General features: G+C 49.0%; 1 protein-coding gene across 9 annotated transcripts in view; it reads left to right on the top strand.

The window, feature by feature from the left end:
• The window catches only part of MYRIP (myosin VIIA and Rab interacting protein), a 229,277-nt gene that overhangs the window by 107,353 nt on the left and 97,324 nt on the right, over positions 1-24,600 (top strand). For all 9 annotated transcript variants that reach the window (XR_012125972.1, XM_073224000.1, XM_073224002.1 and 6 more), the window contains one exon: positions 17,324-17,545. Coding sequence is in view for 8 of the 9 variants with exons in the window: in XM_073224000.1 (XP_073080101.1) it covers positions 17,324-17,545 (222 nt within the window). In the remaining variant the exon portion in view is untranslated. The remainder of the gene's footprint in view (positions 1-17,323; positions 17,546-24,600) is intronic.

Consider the following 24,600-nt stretch of genomic DNA (forward strand, 5'->3'; position numbering starts at 1 on the left):
ACTAAAATGTAAACATAATGCACACACATGTATATAAATTAGAAATTGCAAAAAGTCTACAAAGGAAAAAAACTAAAGTGCCAGGAGAGAGAATCATGGGTGACTGATCTGCTCTGGGGGATGAGGAAGGCCTTTCCATGGGGGCAGGGAGGAGGCTGGGTGGGCTCAGGCTGACTGCGCATTGGTGAGAGAGGCTCTCACCGAGAGGGACCCCAGGAGAAAGCCTCAGAGAGGCCCCAGCATGACATTTTCAAGACCAGCAAGAAATAGGGCAGGTGGTGTGGCAGGAGCACGGTGGGCAGGGGTTGAGTCTGGAGGCTGTGTACCTCCTGACTGTGGGACCACCGGTGAGAGTGGGCCGTGCCTGGGCTCCTGCCACAGTGCCACAGCTTGAGGAAAACTGGCGTCTGCAAAAGCATGTCAGGCAGGGGTTGACCCAGGCAGAGTCTGACTTTTCAAAGGTCTTTGGCCATAGTTTAGACTAGGGCAGAGGCAGAAGCGTCTCTAGGCTAGACAGAGGCTGGAGGCTGGAGCCCAGGCCCAGTGGGGATGAGGCTGGGTGGGACCAGGAGGGAGACACGTGGGTGGCACCAGGTGTTTTACAATGAGCCGCCGGGACTGACCGTGGTAGATAGTGAGGAGAGACCACAGCAGGGCCCTGTATCTGGCTCAGCAGTTGGGTGGGAGGAGGGGCCTTTCAGGGAGCCCGAAGCCTGGGTAAGAGCGGCTTTGCAGGAACTGACCTCACACTTAAAGAGCATTAAATCTGAGGCATCTGTGGGATGGCGCCCTCCTACTCACTCCAGGAATGTGACTGAGCCACACGATTCCTGGAAGTTTTCATGTTAAGTATTAATCACACTACGTCATAAATATAAACACTAGTATCGTGGCTCCAGAACATTTTTTTATTTGCAACATTCACTGTCTGGCATTTGCATGGGTTCTGGGTCCCATTCAAGACGGGAGCATGCTGCCTGTTGTCACGAGGCCGGTTTCCCATCTCCCCATGTGTGCGCTGGCCTCAGCAAATGTTTGGGGAAGATTTCCTTGTTTTGGGGGAGTAACTTATATTGGCTTAGTGTTTAGGCTCACTTGGAAACACAGGCAGCCTCTTATTTTTATCAGGGTCCTGTTTCAGGCTAATGTATCCCGCCATGGAGAAAGCAGCTCCAAAATGGACCTGATCAATTGTCAGGGGACAACTCATGTCGAGACAAGAGCACCAAGACAATGGCTGGTCACCGTTCTTCTATGAGCTACTGAGCAGTCTGTCCTCTGACTTTGCATTTGTTTAAATATATACACAGATAAATTTATACAAATATATATTAATATAAATATATATTAATTATACATGAATAATATATATTAATGTTTTTGTTCAAATATACACACAGATATATTTATATAAATATACTAAACATAAAACATACACAGGGAGTCATTTTTAAGCTGGTAGAGCCGATTGGAAGCTGTGGGAGGAAAGACACAGGAAAGGTAACTCAGCTCAGAGGTCTGGCCCCACCGTGCATGCAACCTCCGGCCAGACCTGCTCTCAAGCCCTCACTGACCCCATGAAGAGAAAGATAATCCAGTTTCTCCTTCTGGATGAGCTGGCAGTGTGCGTGGCATGTCTGACCGGACTGCCAGCTCTTCTCTGGTGGAAGTAGTTGAGGTTCTTCAGTGAAATAGCCAATGGGTGAGCATGCGTGTGTGTGTGTGTGAGTGTGAGCGTGTAAAGAAAGAGAGATGTTAAGGAACAGCTCATGATTGTGGAGCCTGACAATCCAAACTGCCGGGTGGGCTGCACACTGGAGATCTGGGAGGTCGCAGCCCAAGTCCAAAGAGGGAGGCCAGTCTTTTTCTTAAAAATCCGAGTGGCTAGATAAGGCGCACCCACATTTCAAAAGGTAATCTGCCTTACCCAAAACTTACTAATGTAAATGTTAATTTCATCTAAAAACAGATGACAGCGAAATCCAGACATGTTTCTGGGTACCATGGCCTGGCCACATGGACATCTAAGATCAGCGTCACTTGGGTCCTCGGAGATGCCATAGGCCCCCGGCTCTCGCGCCCCGCTCACTGACAGAGGAGCCCGAGGCTGGGTTTTCATGTTCCCTGTTACTTGCCTTTGACTCTGTCTTTTTTGTCTCCCTGCATTTAGGACATTATTAGCACAAGGTGACATCTCCATATATGTCTACTTAACAAAGGACCCATAAATTATGTAGGATTCATTTATACAAGCAAAACATAGAAATTTCAAGCTAGGAATTTATTCAGTAAAAATTTTAAAGCAAGGGATAAATTAAGATCTAGGCTTCAGGACACACGTTTTAACATATTGTGAAGATAAAAATATACAACCAAAGCCCGCAAAGGCCATTAAACTAACACTGTCCTTTCCCAGTCGGGCTTTCCTGTTTTCCACCTCAGACCCTGTCCCCTGCCTCAGCTGGGTGCTAAGTCCCCATCTGCGCCCCAGCTTTCTCTCTGGGGAAACAGAGGGTGGCACACGGGAGGGCACTGTCACTGTGATCCCAGAATCCAGAGGTGGCTCGGATACAGGAGCTGGGCTGAGGGGCTCTCCAGCCACCTGGGTGAACACAGCAGGGCCCTGCAGGTTAGAGCCTGCAGCATCAGGCTCTCCACGTGGACATGGCCTCAGGCCACCTGACAGACCCAAGGCCAGAAAATACACTCATGCCAATCAGCGTCCTGAGCAGCCCTGCTAAGGGGATGAGCAGCGTGCAATTGTATGCTCTCTGCAGCTGGTTTTGCCTCTTGTCTTCTCATTTCTTCTCGTTTCCTTGTGCTGAGACAGGACCAGAGCAGACATGGGGTGGTGCTTATGCAGGAGACCCCGCTGAGTCAGTCTTATTCCCGAGTACTCTCCATCCCCTTGTTTGAAGCTTCTCCTGCCTGCCCTTGCCTGGGACTCACTGCCAGGAAAGCCGAGGCAGTGAGGGGCAGGGAGCGGAGCAATGTGGCAACACGGGGTCTCTGCTGGAGCAAGGCTTCCAGCAGGACCAGGAGCTGTGACAGGCAAGCAGGGAGCCTAGAGGTGTGTGGCCTAGAGGTGGAGGGCCCAGATGTCCTGAGCAGGCCGTCACAGTGGATGGGGGAATCACCTCGACCTTCCAGCCGTGGCTTGGGGCTTCCTCAGCAGCACTGATCATCTTCAGTGTGAGATGGTGCCACGGGGACACCAGTCTTCTGGGCAGATGGGGCTGTTTCCTGGGCTCTGAAGTCCCTTACTTCACGAGATGCCAAGCTCTAGAAAAAGGCTGTGTTTCTCAATGGTTCCACGGAATGGTCACATGCATGCGGTACAATTATAACAACAGGTGGCCATGACGTCTGGTGTCCCCAGCCTCTCTGAGGGGCATCACTGGCCTCAATCTACAGATGGGGAAACTGAGCCCAAGAACTGAGGTGCCTTATCAGGTCAGGGTTCTCACCTGGTTCTCATTTCTGGTGCCAAAACCTGCGCTCTTCATGCACTGCTTGCTCAGTAAAGACATTTTCTTTTCTCCAGGATGGTGTGGGTACAAGGAAAGAGATGTGGTCCTGAGAGCTAGGAAGGAGAGGCAGCCAGTGGGCGTCCCAAGAAGGCCTTCAGTTCAAGAGCCAGCCAAGCAGGACAGCTATACATCTGGGCAGGGAAAGGCCAAGGGAATGGGGCTGGGCTGGCTCTTTTGAAGCACAAAGCCAGGAGAATTCTGGGAATTCTGCTGGACCACAGCGCCACAGAGAGAGCAGTACCAGGACTGGGATTCAGGCACCAGGAACTTGTGGGAAACCAGCCCGTGAGGGAGGCTGCCATGATAGCAGCAGAGCTTCCTCTGACGGCCAGTGCTGGGGAGAGAGAAAGGGCAGGGATGCTGGTCACTCTGGGATTCTAGGAGGAGCCGCAGAGGTGACAAAGTAGCTGTGACCAGTTACAAACCCTACAGTCCTGAAATGAGGGCTCCTGACAGACAGACCTACACGCCCCCCGTGGTCCCAAGATCATAGAGCAGCCCCTAGCAAGCCCGTAACCAGAGGCATCAGAACCAGAGGCATGCAAGGAAGGCTGCCCAACAGCAGCAGTCCCTTGAGGCCACGCTCATACCCGGCCCATGCCAGCAGCTTACATGCTCCCACACCCAGTACTGTGCTTTGATGGGCTCCCCAGCCCAGTAAGGAAACTTCAGGGTGCCATACCTCCCCCATCCCCACCACTTTGTAGGGGCTCTCAGCAGCCTTTCGGGATGGGCACCCCAGTTACAGGCTGCCCCTGCTGTCGCCCCCACCATCTGCCATTGCAGCCTGCTCCAGCTGCTGCTGCTCGCTGCCTCGTCACCCAGCCTGCCCTTTACTCACTCGGCTTGGCCCTGCTCTCCTTTCTCAGCGCTCAGCTGGTCTGTGTACACGAGAAAACCCCAAGTGACAGTGGATAAAAAATAAGCAGGGAATAAACAGGGTAGAAGTTTACTTCTGTTTCAGGTAAAAGAAATCCAGGCATGGGTTCAGAACTTGTATGGAGGCTCCGTGAGGTCACTGCGGACCCAAGCTCTTATGTTTCTAATCCACACAGCCTCCCAAGGTCAAGTCATAGATCAGGGCAGCTGGAGCTCAGCTGTCATGAGCGCAGATGAGGAGGAAAAGCAGAAAGGCAGGGGGTGCTCTCCTAGACCAGTGGGCTTCTCTAAACATTCCATTCCCACATGTCCCTTCCACTTTTGTCTCACGGGTCAGCTGAGTCACATGGCTCACAGCTGCAGGGGTGCTGGGAAGCATGGTCTTAATCTGGGCAACAGTGGCCCAGCCAGAAGGCAGGTTCTGCAGTGTCCAGGCTCACCTCCATCATGGTCTGGGTTTTCCTTCAGGGGTCTTAAGCTGCCTGAGTTTGGAAGAAAATTAACACACATCTAACCTTACCTCACTGCTAAGGTCACAGCCGGGCCTTGAGCCTGGCCCTCTTTCTGCAGGGACAGATGCCTCGGACCGTGTTTGCCCAGGCCCCCTGTGTGGACCCAGACACCTGCTGTTTGTGATTGCACCCCAGGGAAGCAGACCAGCACAGCAGCTGCGGGCAGATGCAGTTTCTGTCCTGAATTCTTTTCTGTTTTTGTTTAATGAATCAACCCTTACAGATAGAGTTAGAAGCAAGAAAATAGAAGTCCTGGGGCATCTAGAAGATAAACACGCCTCACTCCTACTTTAGAAGCTCTTTAGGCAAAAACAAGTAAATAGATACACAGAATGTAAACGCTCAAAAGCTACCTGCTCAAGGCCTCCATGGTTCAGTGACTTTCAATCAAAGTGCAGGAATATCTTTAAAATACCACCTCAGGCCATTTCCCAGTATGTAAAGATACACAAGTGGTATTTTATCTCCACAAGTTTCCTTTATACAGTCAGGTGTATGATTTTGCCTATAAACCCATCAGTTAAACAATGAAATGAAGCCGTACCGACCGGCATAACTATTTGAAGTAACAACTGACAAGTGCAGCCTTATGCCAGTTGGTTTTGTGTGTGTGTGTAATACATACCATGGCGTGTTTCATAATTCCTGGATGTGGACACATGGCTGCGTTACGCAGATAATGCCTCCCACAGCCGGCCTCTCGCCTGCTGGCATCTCTTCTGTGTGGTGACTGCCGAGGGCACAGTGGTGAGTGACCCCTCTGCCGATTTACTTAACCCACACTGGTGCCTTTAAAATGTGAAAATGTAGTACATAGCATGTTTGAATGTGTTTGTTCTTAGAACTTTACAAATAGTTAAATGTATTAAAAATGAAATAAAACCCAGCAGTCACGGAACTCCTGGGATGCTGTATCTCTGGCGGCTCCGAGGGCGCATCTCAGGATCTCCTCTCACACCGGGGTCACCTGGGTCACACTCTCCTTCCTGCCTGTGCTGCTGTGTCTCCCTGAAGCAGGCAGACGTTGCCCTCTTGCCCATCCTGCCAGCATGCTCCCTTTCTGCTTTCCAACCTGTACAGCTTCCCTCCCGTCCTCACGCCCTGGCCCTGGCATCTCTGTGCGTGTAGCCTTGGCGGAGGCTGGCAGGGCGCCAAACCAGGGAGAGCTGCATGTTCACACTTCCTTTCTTGTACCAACCTTGCAGCAGTAAGAACCCAGATGTAGTCCTGGCCTCCCTTATCTAACCTCTGTCCTTTCTCCCTAGACAATCTCATGTACATCCCATCTCATTCTGGTGACTCCTGTATTCGTATCTGCTGCCCAGATTTTTCCTGAGGGTCAGGCCTGTGTCTGCTCTTGTCCGTTACACACTTTGCATTGATATTTTAGTAGCTGCTCTTGGAGACCCCTAGGATCCCATCACTGCCAGGCCTGTCCATCCCCCTGCTGCTGAAGGCGTGGGCAGCTGTGAGCTGTTAGCAGCCCCTTTTTCAGACACTTGCCCCCCACCCAGCAGGGTCAGCCTCCTTTGTGCTTCCCCACCCCTCCCAGAGGGGAGACCCCTGCCGGTGGCCAGTGGACATGGGTTGGTGCCCCAAGTGGGAATGACCACAGCACCATTCCTGCCCCACAGCTCCCATGGGATGCTCGGCCTGCTCCCCTGCCCTGTCCACTGTCCCTCTTCCCTTGTCTGGAGGGAACTCCTTTCCAGAGAATTTTCCATCTCAGGGTCCCTTCTAGAACCTGATATGAGAACAACTGTCATATTGGTAACTCAAAATTGCTATACCTAAAACCTAAAGGTCCCCACCCCTCACAGAGTGTCTTATTAATACACACCTTGAATGCACCCCATTGAAATTGGTGCCATATGGTGAGTTACAGATGATGCTATATTTCATGGCCCAGGTTTCCTGTAAAGAGCTGGCCCAGGCTCATGGGTAAGAATTTCTTCTCCAGATGGGAAACTGAGATCATGACAGGATACGTGTAAAGTAGATGTGATGCTTCAAATGCAGTTCCCTTCACTGACATAGCTACAAAGATGTAATTGCTGTATTTTGGATTTGTCATTTCTGATTTCTTCCTTTTGGAACTTATTACCCAAAGCAATTTAACAACGTGTTGGACCTATATTCACAGATTATAAAACTTTAGAAGTGGAAGGGGACTTAGAGATCATGTAATAAGCTCCAAATGCAAGCTCCCTCACGCTTACACCTCCAGGAGCAGAACAGACATCACTAATCTGTCCGTTGTGGCAGGCCCTCTCGGTGTGTTAGACATGCACTCAGATCCTCTCAGGAAGGTCCTCTAGGTGACCAGTGCCCGCCATGGGCGCATAGATAGATAGATAGATACACGGGAAGATACAGATACAGATAGACATTGAATATAAACTGAACTTACTCATTGCCCTTACAGCTCAACCCTTTATTGACCACAAAAGCAGAGGAGGCCCTGATGAGGATAACCTTGCCCAGGGTGGGACAGCCTGTCAGTGGACAAGCCAATTCTCCAGCCCAGCTCTCCTGACCACTGAGCCTGTGTTCTTTTGAGCTTCCTGTACACATATCTCCTTCTCTACTGCAAGTAGAAGTTTTGTTGGCAAAGATGCTGAAGGAACTTTGCATAATTTCCAAGTCCACTTAATTGGGTAGATTTCCTGGAAAGCAGTAGAGAATCTAGACAAATGATTTGCTTTTTTTTCCTGATTGTAAGCACTTTTGGGCAAGGATGATTTATTCTGGGAACCCGAGTCACACCCAGCTTGATTGATGGGCCAAGCCTTGAGTTCTTGGAGGAGGGCTCTATTTAGTTTTCAGTTCAGCAAATTAAAACTGCTTTTTCGCACTGTTTGGCCAAATGAGTGATTACCTCATGGAGGCTTGTTCATTTGTCTTTTGCTGATTTGTGAGTATTCCTTTGGAGTTGGGCTGACTATGCATTTTAATCAGCCATGTAACAGTTTAGCTGAAACAGACAGAAATGGATTTCTCATACAAATGAGTCCTAAGAGAACTGAGATCTTGGGCAGTTTAAACTGGCAGCCTGTTCTACGTGGGTCACGTCTCCCAGCCCTTCCCTGCCACCCCCTTCTCTGGCCTCTATGTGGCCACATCCTCAACACCCACAGAGTTCTCGGCTCCATCGATGCTGTGTGCTCTTCCTTGGCTCCCCAACGTGCAGTCCTCAGCCCCCTCCCTTTGTTCCTTCAAGCATTTGAACAAAGTTCTTCTCTTTGTTCCTCAAAAAGGTGCTCAAAGTCAGCTCCCACTTTTATAGGGGTGGGGCGGTGGTGAAGTTCCATGCCTGCATCTCTGCAGAGGCCCCCAGCTTCCTTGTCACAGAAAGCACACTCACTCTGTGTCTTCCCTGGGCTCAGTGGGTCAGACCCATGCTGCCACCTTCCCCCCTTGGCTTCTTTCCGACTTTATTTCATGTTCACCCATGAGCCTTTCACCAGTGAGTCATGAGAGCTTAAGGGCACTGGGGCCCTTGGATGCCCGTTTCCGGAGTTCTGATGTTCTAGGACCCAAGTCATCTGCCATGTTTCTGTCCCAGTGTCTCTCACACACATTTCGGCCTCTGTTCCCTGCCACCTCACTGTCCAGGCCCGGGCGGGACCGGTCCTCTGATCTCAGCCCACAGGCCCGGGACTTTAGCAATTTGGGGATCCCAGATGAGGCCACTCCACAGGCAATGCCTTTAACATTCTGGAAATCAAGTCAGTGAAGTGACCACAAAAAACAAATAACATGAGGAAAAGACTGGAAGAAATTGCTCCTGAATAGTGGTACATGCCGTCTGCCTGGCAGCCCTTGCCAGGAGCCATCTGCCATCGTCTTCCCATGAAGCCCAATTTGATCCCAAACACTCCTTAAAAAATTTCTCCAGATAGTCCTTAAAACTCTCTCCAAATAGCCTCTCCCCCTCAGTTCCCTCTGCGTTTTTACTTACAGGTCTATACTTACGGGCCGGCCTTGGGAGCCATCACTGGGACAGAAAGTCCTGGCCAGTTTCCGTTCCCTGGTCCACCCAGCATCTTCCCACACGCTCGCTTGTGTCGGGGGTTCCCTTTTTGAAAACAGATCTAACCTCAGTGGAGCTTGTCAGTGTCTTCTCACCATTTACTGTGACAAATGCTGTGGGTGGCCTGCTGGGCCCTTGTGGGACCAGTCACCAGCTTCCCCTGGCTCGTTCCCTGCGTTTCTGATGCCAGCCACCCAACCCACAGCTCACCCCGTCTCAAACACATCAGTTACAAGCCTGCACTTCTGAGCACTCCTGCTCTGCTCTCAGCATCCTCGTGGCATCACTTACGTGTGGAACCAAAACCAGTCGAACTCATAGGAACTGAGTGGAATGGTGGCTGCCAGGCTGGGGGAGAGGGTGGTGAAAGCGCACAAGCTTTCAACTCTAAGGTGAGTGGGTGAGGCCTGGGATCACATGTGCAGCATGTGACTACTGATTACACTGTGCTGCATGTGAAGTTTGCTAATGGGGTAAAACTTTAAATTTTTCTCACCAAAAATAGAAGTAAAATAAAACAGGATAAAGGGAAATGTGCAAGGTGATCGATGTGTTATTGGGAAGCCTTTCACAGTATATACATACAAACCACAATGCTCCAATATATTATGATTTTGTTTGTTAGTTACACCTCTGTAAGACTGGAAAAAAGTGTTCCTCCGTCCTCCTGCAGGAGCTCCTTGCATCTGTGCAGACCTAGCTCCCCAGCTTTGCAGTCCACACCCCACCTGTCCTGACCTGCTACCTGGCATTTCATACCCTTGACTGCAGCTGCATCTTTGTTTACATTTGCCACCTCCTTGTGTCTGGGAGCTGGGGGCAGAGAGCCAGGCACACAGCAGGAGCTTGGTGGGGCTGGCTGAATGAATGTCCCAGGAAGAATGGAACCACTGAAATCTTTTCTCTTTCCCTAGAGAACACGTGTAAAGTATATTTTTAGAAGTGCTGCAAGTGATTCAGATTAGAGACACTATTTTGGCAAGAGAAGCCTTTTGAACACGCTCAAATGGAGTCAGTAAACACAATAGGTGATAAAGATACATGTTTCGAACTGGCGTATTTTAAGATTATTTCAAAGTTGCTTTTGTGTTTGAATCAGTATGTTTGTGTTGTATACCAATTTATTCTTACCTACTTATTACTTAACTTTCAGACATGCAACAGTTTCCACAAATACTTGCAGTTGTTTACCTTAATTGAGTATTTTTCTAAACACAGAATTTGTGCTTCACTCCTCATGCCTTTGAATTTTGGGAATCAGTGTGTTTGGTCCAAGGGCAGCTCTTGTGTGACAGGTCCTCCAAGTCACCAGTTAAATTTCAAGTGAAATGAACAATGAAGACACGAGGGGACAAGTGAGTGCTGTGTGATCTTGCACACCTTTTCCCTGTCTGTGGGATGGGGAGGGCTGGGCCAGGAAATCAAAAGTTTTTCCTTGAGTTCAGACATTCAGGGCACAGAGTATCAGCAAGTGTGATTAGATGCATTAGGGAAAGCTGTCAGTTTATCAAAAAATACTGTAAATGTAAATAATTGCTTTCCTGGGCCTCTGTGTTTTCCTGATTTGTAATTTTGGTATTTGCACTGTGTACTCTAAAGCTGGCTGCGCATATCCTCCCCAAAGCCCTTGAAAGCCACGCACTCTTACCAAACGCATGAGCACAAGCATGGCTGTAGGTGCCATATGAGCAGAGCACTCCACCCGTGTCCACAAGCTGCTCAGCATCCAGAGACAGAAGATTAGCCATGTTTTGTCCTCCCGTGAGCCAGCCCACAAGGTGTGGGAGTGCATCCTCTCTGCCTGAGGGTTTTGGAGGGAGCAGTTCTGCCAAATGCCATACATGCTAGGTGTTCCACAATGTGACAGCTGCTTCTTTTGTGAAAGTGCGAGTAGAGAGAGGAAGTCTTCACCTCCCTTTGCTCTGGCAAGGGAGATGTCACAGAAATAAAATACTTCCAGATGCTTTTAAAAAATTTTACCGAAGGTTTCCAGTGGTTTCCTTTCTGTATCAGAATTGAAGAAGGTAGATCATAGTAAGAAGGGGGCTGCAGGTGAGGAGGGTCAGCTGTAGATGAACGTCAGAGCGGGAGCTGCCTCAGAGGCCACAGTGCGTCACCAGTGAAATGTGGCAGCTCTCTGCAAGCTGACATCTACCTGTATGGTGACTTCTTCTAGATGGAGAAATTAAATATTAATAGAATTAAAACAGGAAATCACACACAATGCATGATGCAGAATGTCAGAATATACTTGATGATCTGAACTGTAGATTCTTCGAGCCTGTGTTCATCCTAGGTAAATGAAAAAATAACATCAGAAACACTTCTATTTTATTTATAGCCTGAATAGTCATGGCAGATCCAAGGCTCATGGGAGACAGTTTTCTTGCTCAAGGTCAGATCTATATCAATAAGCCCAACAGCAGAAGAAAATTATCCAGGGCAACATGTCTGTTTCTGTGGATGCCAAGGGCTGCAGGTTTGACCAGCTCTGCAAGTGGTGCCTGTGCTCAGGCCAAGACCTGGCCTGGGAAACATTTATTTGCAAATATTAGAGTTCTGTTTGCACATGTTAGTATGTGAATGAGGAAAAAGAGCATGGCAGATTCTGAAATACTCTTATTCAGAAACAAAGAAGAATCCTGTTTCCTTGCCAGGTCTCCTCATAACAGTTGTTTGAACTCTTATTTTTTAACTTTCTTGTGGTTCTTAGTTTCAGGTAGATTATAAGCCACTGAAGGCAGAAAGTCCTGCCTCTGATGATTGAAATTACAGGTGCTAAGTGAGAGTTGGCCACATGTTTGGCTGGTTCGCCTGCATGTTTTCCATAACGACAGCAGCCTAAACAATTGCCAAGAAGTTTCTGTTTTCATCTGGCTGGTGCTCATTTTTCATGGTGATCTGTTGCCCATTGGCTGAGCTTGCTTGGGAAGAAAGGGAAGACCCACCGGGCCCTGCAATCTGGGTGGTCCTTCTGTCCTGGGAGGTAGGAGGCCCGCTGTCTGCTACCAGCCATTGTGCTGCAGGAGTCAGACAGACAAATGACCAGAATTCAATGTGGTTGGTGCCATGACAGAGTTAGGTGCAAAACATACTGTGGCGTTGATATCAAAGAGCAGTATGGTAATTTAGGAATGATGTGGTAGTGCAATCAAAGTAAAAAGGATGTTCAATTCCAAGAGAAAAGAAAGGAAGCCCCAAGCTATCTTGAGAAACTGCAGCAAATGCCGCAGCATAAGGAGATGTGCTTTGATTTCAATTCATTTGGTAATGCTGTTTAAACTTTTAAGAAGGTGCCAGACTATTTTTTGAATGACTGCACTATTTTACATCCCCACCAGCAATATATCAGGGTTCCAACTTCTCCACATCCTCACGGACACCTGTTATGTCTGCCTTTTTATCATAACCATTGGAGGGGAGGGGTGTAAGGTGGTATCTCACTATGGTTTTGGTTTGCATTTCCCTAATGACAAGCAACGTTGAGTATCTTTTCATTCATATAGTTATTGGCTATCTGTACATTTTCTTTGGAAGAAAGTCTATTCAAATATTTTGCCTATTTTTAAATTTAGATTGTTTTATTATTGTATTGTAAGAATTCTTCATATGTTCTGGATATAAGTTCCTGACTGGATATATGATTTGCAAATATTTTCTCTTCACATTAAACCTTATGTGATTTTAGTACAAAGAAGGGTCACAGCTCCTCATCTTGTCCTGCTCCTAGAATTGGAAATCTATGTAGTTTTATAACCTTATTTTTTTACTTCATAACAGCATGACATAAACATCTTCCATGACCATTTGGAGTGTTTGCAGCATCGATGTTCAGGTGTGCTGAGCTGGCTGACATGCCTGCCAGTAGGCCAGCTGGGTACTGCTCTGCATAGAGGCCTGTCCTGTGTGTTACATGAGAGTCGGCTGGATCCACAATTGGAAGGGAGACTTCATCAGGCAACTGATAATTATGCAGGGATATATACTGTATGTGCATACTTGGCTTAACAGAATATTTCCAGGGGACCAGGACAGAGGTTTTTTTCCGTAAGGCATGAAGACATTGTTGACCAGTCCCTTAGGTTTAGACCAGTAGGTGAGCTAAACCATCAAGGCTCTGACCTCTGCAAACAATAATAGAACAGCCTCAGCAATTGACTAACTTTTGTTGATATTTCAGAGACACTAAATTAAATGGGATAAAACATGCAGTAAGGAAAGTCTCTGGGGATCAAAAAGCTCTGTAAATTCCATGCACAGGCACTTAGCCTTGTGAGTTTTTTTCTCCTGATGGAGAGGACTGCAAACTCCAATGGCATTTTAAAACTCACTAGTGTCTAATAATAAAACTGTGCCAGCCCATCCGGTTTGTTCCAAGCCAACAGAGCATCGTGGAGCACAGGCTCTGTGAAAGAGCAGAGTGCCCTTCCTGTGGACACGCTCCTGTTTAACCAGATTCTACTGCCTTTTTGCACCTCATGGAATCAGCCAGAATCATGCAAGAGCAGCTCCTGCTTCGAATTGTCTGGGGGAGAGCCAGGCCCCCAATTGGTGGTAAAGAGTGGGGGCCTTAGAGTCAGAGGCCATGTTTATGGCTGGTCTCAGCCACTCACCAAACAGCCCCCAACTTTTGTGAGTATCTGCTTTCTGAGTGGTGATCACAATTCCTTCTTCCAAGAGTTGCTAGAGATTTTAAGTGAGCAAAGCAACAATAAGCAAATGCTGGCTATTTATTTGAATTGGCAAGAAGCCCATCAGTCTGAGTACCCATTCTGTCTGATCATACTTATTTCTACACCAAGGCTTTTCTGACAGTATCTGGGTAATTGTTGGCTGCCTGAGCACCAGATAATGGTGGGAAGTGTTATCCCCTTTTTTTTTTTATTTGCATTTCCCAAATTCCCAAATGGTTAGTGATGCTGGACATGTCCAGTCTGGTTTCTAGCAGTGCCGTTTGACATCTGATCTCACCTCCTCTTGACACCTCACTGTGAGTCTGAAAGCCTGTGAGCATTCCCTGCTTCCTGGCCTGCCAGCTCTGCATGCAGACACACTGACTCCAAGTGGCACTAGGGGGTGAGCACCATGAGTGGGGAGGCTGCACCTGGGCCCAAGGAGCCCTGGTGTGTCTGCATGGGTACAGCATGCATGTCATGTGCTTGCTGTCAAAGACACAGTGAGTCCCATCCAGCTCGTGGCCACAGGAATGACTGCTTAGACAGCCATGTATTCATGCACATTTACTGAGAACCTGCTATTCCAGGCACTAGAATGGAAAGACAAGACACAGTCCCTCCCCTCACAAAACATATATCCCAGTGGTGATCAAATGATGAAAACCTATGTGAAGTATACAGGGACTTTAAGTTGTAGGGCATCTACTACAGATTGGGTGGGGCACTTGGACTGGGTGTTCCTGCTGCAGATGGGGCACTGAGACATCCCTCAGAGAAGAGGTGACACATTCACTAAGCCTTTGGGTTAGAAGGGGCAGCCCATGTGGAAACCGCATACAGTGCAGAGGAATCTGCAGAGGAAAAGAGACCAGTCTGGGGAGGGGAAGGAGGCAAAGCCCAGGCCCTGGCGGGTTTGGGATTTATTCTCATGCAGTGCAAAGTTACCCCAGGTTGTGAGCAGGAAGAGAGCAGGACCCAGTTTCCGCTGTAGGGCCACCTACTACTGCCTTGAGACTGATTTACGGAAACCACACAGGAGCAGGGCTAGGGGTGCTGGGTGGGGAGGCTGTGGAGTGTGGGCAGAGGGGGGAAGCTGAAGGAGTGGTGGGGCAAGGGGAGGAGGAGGCAGGCAGGAGCCTCCCAACAAATGCAGAGGTCCAGGGCTTGGACAAGAAAAACCAAAGGGCATCTAACCCATCAAGCCGACGAGAGCGGACGGACGGCCTCCAGGTGGCAGGCTCATCAGGTGGGACCGTCTGTAGCGGCGGCCCACCTGAGCCACTTACTATCCTGGCTCCGTTCCCATGCACAAGGCCCCTCCTGGGGTCACACAGCAGGTCAGTCACATCCTCAGGACAAATCAGAAATGAAGGAGATCTTGAAATGATAAGTCCACACAAAAACTTGTGCATGAATGTTCATAGCAGCATTATTCAAAATAGCCAAAAATTAGAAGCAACCCAGATGTCCATTCATCAGTTGAATGGGTAAATAAAATGTGGGGTGCCCACAAGTGGAATATTACTTGGCAGTAAAAAGGAATGTAACATTGATACATGTTAAACCACGGATGCACCTTGAACGCATGCAAAGGAACAACCCAAGCACGTAAGACCACATATGGTATCACTCCTTTTATAGTAGAGACAGAAATAAGGAGTGATTACATGGGGTTTCCTTTGGGGATGCTGAAAATGTTCTGAGTTAGAAGTAGTGGTTACACAACTTAGCAAATATACTAAAAACCACTGAATTGTACAATTTAAAAGGGTAAATGCTGTGGAATGTGGATTATATCTCAATTTTTTTTAAGTCAGGGGGAAAAATAAGAAAGGGAAATTCCCAGGGGGTAGACATGAAGAAGAAATTAAAACCAGAGTGGGCAGCCTTGGCCAATGGGAAGGCAGGGCTGTAGGCTCTGGTGGCAGCAAGTGGCTCCATGGTAATTTCTGCAGGGGCAGGAGATGTGGCCTTAAGCCTGGAGGACAGGCAGCTGAAAATGAGATGCCTGCATAAAGTTCAGCTTTGAAGGTTTTGCTGTCAGTGAAGGGGCAGCTAGAAAATCTCTGCCCACTGGCCTGCAAGGAGTTCCAGCTCCGGGGATGTTTGCCTAGACTCCTGCATGGGAGGAAGGAAGACTCCCCCAAGGACTTGGTACTCAGTGCTCAAAGTCCCAAGTCACCAGTTCACACAGGATTGGAGATGAAAATCTCATTACGCAGGTGGTACAGGATCTCCCAAGCTAGGAGACAAATATGAAACCATGTGGAGGTGATGACCTTTCTGTAGAAAGTGCACTTACAGGAAAAGGAGTCCTGGTTGAACATGACCGTGGTCAAAATGGTGAACCAGGAAGGGGAAAATCCCCCTTGAAGGTGAGTTAACAAGATGTGAGTTAACAAGATGCCCCCAGTAGGAGCTGCACCACCTCTAAGAATCTGAGATAGTGTAGGGACCAGGAAGGAGGTATAAACTAAGTGTGTTTAAGATAATTGAAAAGATAAAGGAATAAGTAGGAACTGTAAGGAAGGAAGAGCACACAGAGAGGACAGGCAGATTTAGGTGGGAGTGACATTAAAAGCAGCAAAATTTCAAAGAGTTAAACAGTAGAGAAAACACAAATGAAGAAAGAATTGCAGAGCCAGAAGCTAGATCAGACCTGCTTTTCTGCACTGAATCCCAGAAATACAGAGATGACAGAGTGGGAGGCCTGGGAGAGCAGGGATGGGCGATGTGATGGGGCCAGTCCCAAGGAGGAGGAATGCAAACAGATCTTCATTTGTATGCTTCACAGTGAAACAGCAAAACACTAGACAAAACTTCTTAAAAGTAACCAGTGAGAAAAGTTAGGCTCCCAATAATGGAAAAACTAGACTGACAAACTTCATGGCGCGCCACTTCGTCAGGAAGAAAGAAGGTGGGCAGGTGGGCCGGCACCTTCCGTGCTATGTGGGGCTTTTGGAGAACTTGCCACTTAGGACCCTGTACACATCCAAACTGCCCTTCAGATACAAGGGTGACATTAAAGCTGCGAGAGATTTCCTTGCTGAGAGAATCACCAGAAGGACTTCAGCAATAAACCAAATTACCAGAAGAGGAAAAAAACCAGTTGCAAGAAACAATGATGAGCAAAGAAATCTACACAAACAGCAGCCGGAAACTAGTATATGGGTCCTGCTTCTGGTAATGGCTAAGTAAGCTTCTTCTGGATCCACTGTCTTGCAGATCGAAAGTATGCTTTCTGGAGGAAGTACAAAACCTACATACCCTGCAGCACGCCATTTGCAACTCAATGCAGAGAGATACTAGGGTGCCCTGGTTTGCATCTCCCTGGGAATCCTCACTGACCTCCAGGATTTGAAAGCTGTTCAAATCCCTGGTGCTTCAGCCTCAGGGGTGTTAAATAGGGTCGCAGCTGACTTACCACATTTCCTGCAGGGCTGTTGTGAGGATCAAGTTTTAGCATAAATGATCTCCCACTCCTTTAAAAAGGCGTTAAATAAATTAGGGTTTTATTTTTCAGGAATGTGCTCAGCTTCACAGTAATCTGTACCTCCTCTGATGTCTGAAATGTAAACAATGAGGAGTTGCTGCCTGCAGGAGCCCTGGGGATGCCTTGGAGGGGGAGGGCGGTGGGAGCTGAGGGGGAGGCCCCCACCTGATGCCCTGTCCTCTCCCCTACCCACTGCCCAGTGAAATAAGGCGGAAGCTGGCTGAGGAGCATGGCAGGAGCAGCACCCTGTCCAGGCACCGGGCATTCGTGGAAGGCTGCTGCATGCGCTGCTGCTCGCCCTTCGCCTTCCTGGTCAACACCAAGCGCCAGTGCGGGGACTGCAGGTTCAGCGTCTGCAAGAGCTGCTGCTCCTTCCAGAGGCGTGAGAAGGCCTGGGTCTGCTGTGTCTGCCAGCAAGCCAGGTGAGTGCAGGCTTGGCCACCACCTCACCCCACCACAGGGATGGCATGGGGATGGGGTATCTGGGGAACCCAGGACAGGGGGACTGGGGGACCAGGGGATGGGGGACTGGGCAGACCAGGGACAGGGGACAGGGGACTGGGGAGGCCAGGGACAGGGGATGGGGAGTCCTGGGGGAACCAAGAACCTTGGGGGACAAGGCGATGGGGGATGAAAGATCTGGGGATAGGGGATGGGATACCAGGTGGACCAGGAGCCCTGGGGGGACAAGGGGATAGGAGACAGGGAACACGGGGACCTGAGGATCTGGGAGGACTGGGGCACAGGAGCGGGAGCACCTGGAGACCTGTAGAGACCAGAGAATGGGGCAGGGAGGTACCTGGGGACAGGTGGACTGAGGGGCCCTGGGGGAACTAGGGGACAGAGAGACTGGGAGATGGGGAGTGGGGGGCACCTGGGGGACCGGGGTCCAACACTGCAGTGCTTACCAAGCCTGTGCTGCCTGGACACTGTGGCCTCCTGCACAGGGACCACATTGCCATCCTGCTTGCATCCTCTCATACTTGTGGGGGGCACAGGAACCAGGTGAGCAAAGCAGACTCCTGGTGAGGATGGGATGCACATGTGCATCCCAGTACGTGGTGACACATGCCTGACCTATTCCCCATTGGCTCTGGGCACAGAGCAAGGAGTCATAGCCTAGGGTTGAGAAAAAGCTTCCTAGAGGACAAGAAATAAAAGCAGCAGGTGAAAGATGAAGAATTAATTATGAGGAAGGGAACAGTGGCCTCGATGAAGGGATGGTGGATGTCTGGCATGCAGCCCTGTGCACATGCTCGCTGTGCCTCTGACTGGGAGCACCCCTGAGACATGGAGTATTTGCAGCTGAGGAGTTTGATAGACCAGGGCGTAGCATTGGTCCGTGGAATTCTCCGTCTTTGCTGGTCCTTGTGTGGTAGCTGCCGGAGGTCACTGTTCCCTCTGTGAAGCCCCCGCTGGGGTGAGCACGGAGACCACAGAGATAAGTTAATGGGACGCCAAGGAATGGCTCTTGGGCCTTAAGGAACAAAGTAGCCCAGAGACACCAATGGAGGCAAAGTGGTGTGTTAACTGTTGTTGAGGGCAGCCCGACAGGACCCACAGAGCTGGGCCCCACTCGCCTCCCAGAGGCAGACGTGAGGAACGTGAACCCTTGGCTTCTTCTCGGGGTGGGCCTTTTCAGGGGTTTGGGGCATATGCAAGGGTAATGGAGTTTAAGACAGTTTAACATGGAAATTAAAGTGATAGACTCTAATCCAGATAGGCAGGAGGTAAAGACAGAGGGACGGAAGGGAGGGGCTGTCAGTGGGGAGTTCCCAGCAAGTTGTGTGGAAAGGCATTCGGACTGGTGATTTCTGCAGGGCACAGCCTGGTAGTGAGCATAGGATGTGGAGGCCAGGGCTGTGACCAAGACAGCGGCAGCACAAGGAGAGGAGGCGGCGGTGGCTGTGTGCCTCAGGCCTGCCCCCAGCTGCATGAGTTCCCATGGCTCTGCCGTGGCTCCCCGTGCCCCCCCCCACTGCCTGTCACTGTTTCCTGATTCCCCCATGCTCCCCCATGCTGCTTGTCACCAGCCCGTGGCTCCCCTGTGCCCCCCCCACTATCTGTCACTATCCCCTGACTCCCTTGTGCCCCCCACTGCCTGTCATTATCCCCTGACTCCCTTGTGCCCTCCACTGCCTGTCACCAGTCTGTGGCTCCCCCATACGCCCCCACTGCCTGTCACCAGCCCATGTCTCCCTGTGCCCCCCCCACTGCCTGTCACTATCCCCTGACTCCCTTGTGCCCCCCACTGCCTGTCACCAGCCCGTGGCCCCCCCATGCTGCCTGTCACTATCTCCTGACTCCCTTGTGCCCCCCATGCTGCCTGTCCCCAGCCCGTGTCTCCCTGTGCCCCCCGACTGCCTGTCACTATCCCCTGACTCCCTTGTGTCCCCCATGCTGCCTGTCCCCAGCCCGTGGCCCCCTGTGCCCCGACTGCCTGTCACTATCCCCTGACTCCCCTGTGCCCCCCATGCTGCCTGTCCCCAGCCCAGGGCAAACGCCTCATGCACAGGGCCCCTCCTTGTCTTGCCTGCTCATAGCCCCAGTGCCTGGCATGTGGAAGGCACACAGATCACTCTGGACTGAGCAGCAGAACAGGCCAATGCATGGTACCACTGAGGCTTCAGGAACCTTACAAAGGATCCTTGAAAAGGATCCAGAGTGTCAGGATGCCCAAAAGAGGTTTTGTGGGAGGGGGCCCCAGATGGCACTCAGAAAGGAGGCACAGGGCGTTCTAGGGCAAGGTGTGCCAGGAGCAGACAGGCCCCGGGGGGCAGGCCCAGAGCAAACCACATGCAATCGTTCAGTTTATGTGAAGCATTTGGGTCTGCTTCTCAAGGGGTTGTGAAATCACTGGTTTTCCACCCGGCAGTCATTAAACTCACGATTCCTCACTGCCCTTCACTGTGCTCCCCGGTGGGAAGCGATGGTGCCTTCATGATCATTTCTTCAGATTTTCCTCTGCTCCTCTGCTCCCGGGACCAGAAGGCCTCCACATCTCCTGAGTGAGCGGTAGCAGCAAGGCAGGCAGCCATGGCCCCCAGCCTCTGCCCGTGTGTGCATGGCCCGGGGCAGTCACTCCTTTAACCCGTGGCAGTGACACTGCCCAACCGCAGGACCGCATCACTGGTCATCTCCAGAGTCTTGCCCAGGGGCCAGTCTCTGCTTCGAATCCTGCACTATTTCATTCATACTGGATTGTTTGAAGGAACAGCCAGATATTGAAAAATAAGCTGTAAAACCAGCAGCAGATCACTCCCAGGGCTACATGTTGGATTCCCATTTTGCGCTTCTCACAGGGTGCGGAGATCGTAGGTCACCAGGGCCATTTCTGTGTCGTTCCTTGACAACTCCGTCTTTGACATGGGATGCCAGGAAGTAAAGGGCCATTCCAGGCAGGGTACCTGAATGACACCCAAAAAGCTGGTGCACATTTGCATTTTTTTTCAAGAAACGGGAGGGTCCCTGAGGAGTCCTGCACCTGCTGCCTCCCCCACACAGCATGCCCAGCCTCCACGCTGAGAGGTTGGGCTGCGGTCCTCAGGCCCGCTTGAGGTCTTGTGGAGTCCTGTGATTATTACTGTCTGAACTGAAGGAGGGGGAAACGTTGAGCTTGCTCCTGTTTCCCATGTTACTCACATCCATCATGGGAGCCTGTCCAGGAGAGAAATCCATGGTGCCTGGCAGGGTTTTGCTTCTTAAACTCTTAAGGCCCAACGTGATGAAGAAGTAGGTCTGGGTCCAGGCAGCTCAGATTTGTGGCCCGTGGGCTGATGGCCATTTATGTTTCGAAGGGTACCTCAGAAGAGTTTATTTTATGTATCTAGTAGCCAGCTGTGTGGCCCTTATTACACAGCCCAATTCATCATGTGAAACATTTAAGGACTATTTTGACTTGGAGCATCTATGGAAACTTTCAGATAAGCAATAGCTTTTCAAGCCTGTCCCATTTCTTGAAACAGAAAAAAATTGTTTACGGCAGATTGTTTACACTTTAACTATACATCTTACCAGGCAGGGTGGCCTTATGGGGTTCTCTGTGCTGCCATCCTGGTCCATGGCTTCTCTGCACTCCCGCGATCTGAAATTCACCTCCTTTGGGTATTAGTCTTTAGGACATTCTTGCAGCATATGCACATTCAAGCAATTGAATTTAAAAACATTATGTATGTCAGATTCTGTAAAGAACACACTGCGTATATGTGTGTGTGTGTGAGATCCCAGTGAAGTAGTTAATGGCAGCTTGTCGTGAATTTGCAGACACAACCACTTTTGTGAGGCCACTTTCAGCCCTGTGTTTCACCCAAGTGCAGAGTGTACTTGACCTTTCCTGTGTGGATTAATCCCATGTTTCTTGCATTGGTTAAATTTCTAGCTGTTTATCCAGGGGCTACCATAGACATGTTTTCCAAAATACTGTGGAGCCACAAATAATTGTAATAATAAAAATTCTTGCTCACAAAAAAATTAAGAATCTAGGAGTGAAGGTAGATATCATGCAAAATATTCCCAAATTGCATCTGAAATATGTGACCGTATCAAGCACCACAGCCTGTCTGTGGTGCAGATCTGAGTGAGTGACTTGAATGAGAAACACGGGTTCACCGGGGAGGACCAGACAGTGCCTGGTCACTGGAAATGGTGGCAACCATAACTTCAGCTTCTGCTTTGTCATCTCCATATCAGCTTATCAAAAAGAGCCTGCATGTCCCCTGTTGAGTTTTGTTATCTATTGTGTTTAGAGCGTGTAAATTTAAAATGAAAACTCCCTTGTAAGGGTTGTTGTTATAGTTAGGATCAGTTGTTAGTTCTTGTCAGTTTTTTGTGCCATATGTTTTGTATTGACATGTATTTCTGTTGTCAGTTTAAAATGTTTAACTTTGAGAGGTGAATAGACTTCAGATCCCTCGATCCTAGGTGAATGGCGGATCACTGGTCCTTGTATCGGATGTGACACAGGCAACAGAATGCCCCTTGGGTATTCTCTTTGTCACTTTTTATTGGGTTGAAATTTATCTTCTTGACAGTTTATTGCACAGATTTACTCAAACATTGTAAATAAGGACAGAGCAGCTGCGTTTTAAGAGTGAGCTCAGACCGTATCAGCTTTCATAGGCCAGGGTCGAATTGACTCGAGAACAACGTTCGCACTTTTCTCAAGACGAAATCGGCTCCTAGTCCTTTGCTTCATTATAAAGACTGTTCTCTCTGATTTTTTTCATTTTGTGTTACTGCCTTTAACACAGGCCAATTTGGGGGACTGTTTTCAGGGAATGAGAACTTAATCCTCAGAACTGAAATCAGAGCACATCTCCTTATGCTGTGGCATTTGCTGCAGTTTTTCAAGATGGCTTGGGGCTTCCTTTCTTTTCTCTTGGAATTGAACATCCTTTTTACTTTGATCGCACTACCACATATTCCTAAAGCAGCATACTGCCCTTCTGATATCAATGCCACAGTATGTTTTAGAGACACCCCAAGGGATTTGCCATGTCCCTGGAGAAGATAAACTATTAAAAAATCATTACGGAATAAAGATATTTGCAGGATATATGTGAATACAAATATACAAATAAACAAATACATGGAGAACTATTGACCCTCACTAAAAAGCAAAGGAATAGGAATTTATGCTTCAAATAGCTTTTTTCCCTCATTAAATTAGTGACTTTTCCCCTCGTTCTAGTCAGTATTGGCAAGGGAAGTTTGCAAAAGGCACTCTCATTGTTAGCAAAGTCTAAACGGGTATGACCTTTACTAACATTTATCAAGAGCTGTAGCATGTCCACAGACTTTACCCAGTGATTTCATTTTTGAAAACCCATATATACTTAAAGAAACAACAGAATCTTTAAAAATACTGTTCAAAAATGAGGTGTAGGAAATGAATTGTAGTATAAAAAAACAGGAATAATCTGAATGCCCAACAAAGGGTAGTCAGAAGTTAGGGCACATTTATCTTGACAGTATAAGATGAGCCCTTCAAAGTAATGTGCATATCGTGTTCGCACAGGTAAATTCTCCTATTAAAATGTTAGATTAAAAACTGCAATGCAAAAAAAATATGTCTATGTAATCTCTATGTAATAAAGAAAACATGAGATTCACAGCCAATGCTGTTAGCATGGGCATTGGGAGGTAGGCTTATGGATAGTTTTTCTCTTACCTTTATCTTCTACTTTATTTCCAAGTTTTCCACATTTCACTTGTGTGCTTTTATAACCAGGTGTAAGTAAAACAAGCATAAGCTGGGGCTAGCTCCTCTCTCGGCTCCCCATGCTGAAGTCCTGTCCTCCATCACCCTGTGTGGCTCTTCCTCTTGAACCCGCTGCTTAAGCCACAGAGCCGAAACAGCCAGTTTCCTGGGGCAGATGGAGCCACTTGGGACGTGTCGTTTGCAGGCCTGGTTGATGGGCAGCCCAGGTCATAGGGAGAAGCCCGTCCATGACACATCTCAATGGAGACAGGCCACACACACAGCACTCAGTCTCATCACTGTCAGAGTGACCTGCATCCAGAGGCAGCTGGGAATTCCTTAACTCCTCCCCAGTGAAAGCTAAGCATCTGTTTCCTGTTCACGAGCTCTTTACTGTTGATAGATAAAATATATCAAGAGTGCCTGCCATGGGCATAGGCACGGGAGTCATTTCCTTGAATCCTTGTAAGGAGTCTGTGTGGGCTAATCAGCCCTCATTTCAAGGCAGGAAAGTCTAAGACCATGGGGCTTTCCCACGTCACCTTGTCAGTCCCAAGTTAGGTTCTCCTTACCATCTTCCATGAGCATAGCCTTGGCATCTGGGCACTTTGCTCAGCCAGCCACCTGCACCCTGTTTTTGAGTCTGTAGAGCAGTGGACGCCCTATGCTCCAAAGTGGTGTCACAAGGATAGTGTAGGTTCTGTTGTCTTGAAGGCACCGAGTGTCCACAGGCAGGTAACTGCACCCTTGGGTTTCCTGTGCAGCCAGGCAGCGAGGACACAGGGATGGACGCAGAGAGGACAGGCAGAGTGGCCTTGCAGTGCCCCCACCACGTTGAGCATCGGTGCTGCCTCAGCCCCACACTCTGGCAGCCCACAGCCCACAGTCTGCCCCACCTGAAGCCTTTTGGCTCTAACATTATCCTGTCTGGTCCACGGGGGCAAGTGGGCACTGTATCCATGAGTGACTGAGTTTTTAGGAAAGTACAGACTGTGCCGTGAGCATTAGGACTGTGAACCAAACCTGATGTGTTTTGGTAAACCATTGGCCTCTTGACACACCTTTTAGTAGGTTAAAAAAAAGAAGAAGAAAGCTTTACCTTGACCTACAAAGTTTGATAGCCTCCTGGTTAAATCTGGAGTATCAACAGTGCCTGAGCATTTAGCATACGTTTTTAGGCTGGCAGCCACAGGTCTTCAATGATGTGAGTTTCTTTAAGGGGCTGTGATGGTCAATTTTATGAGTCAGCCTGCCTAGGCCATTGCTGCCATATGTTTG

This window comes from Manis javanica, chromosome 15, assembly GCF_040802235.1.
Source record: "Manis javanica isolate MJ-LG chromosome 15, MJ_LKY, whole genome shotgun sequence".
Lineage (NCBI taxonomy): Eukaryota > Metazoa > Chordata > Mammalia > Pholidota > Manidae > Manis > Manis javanica.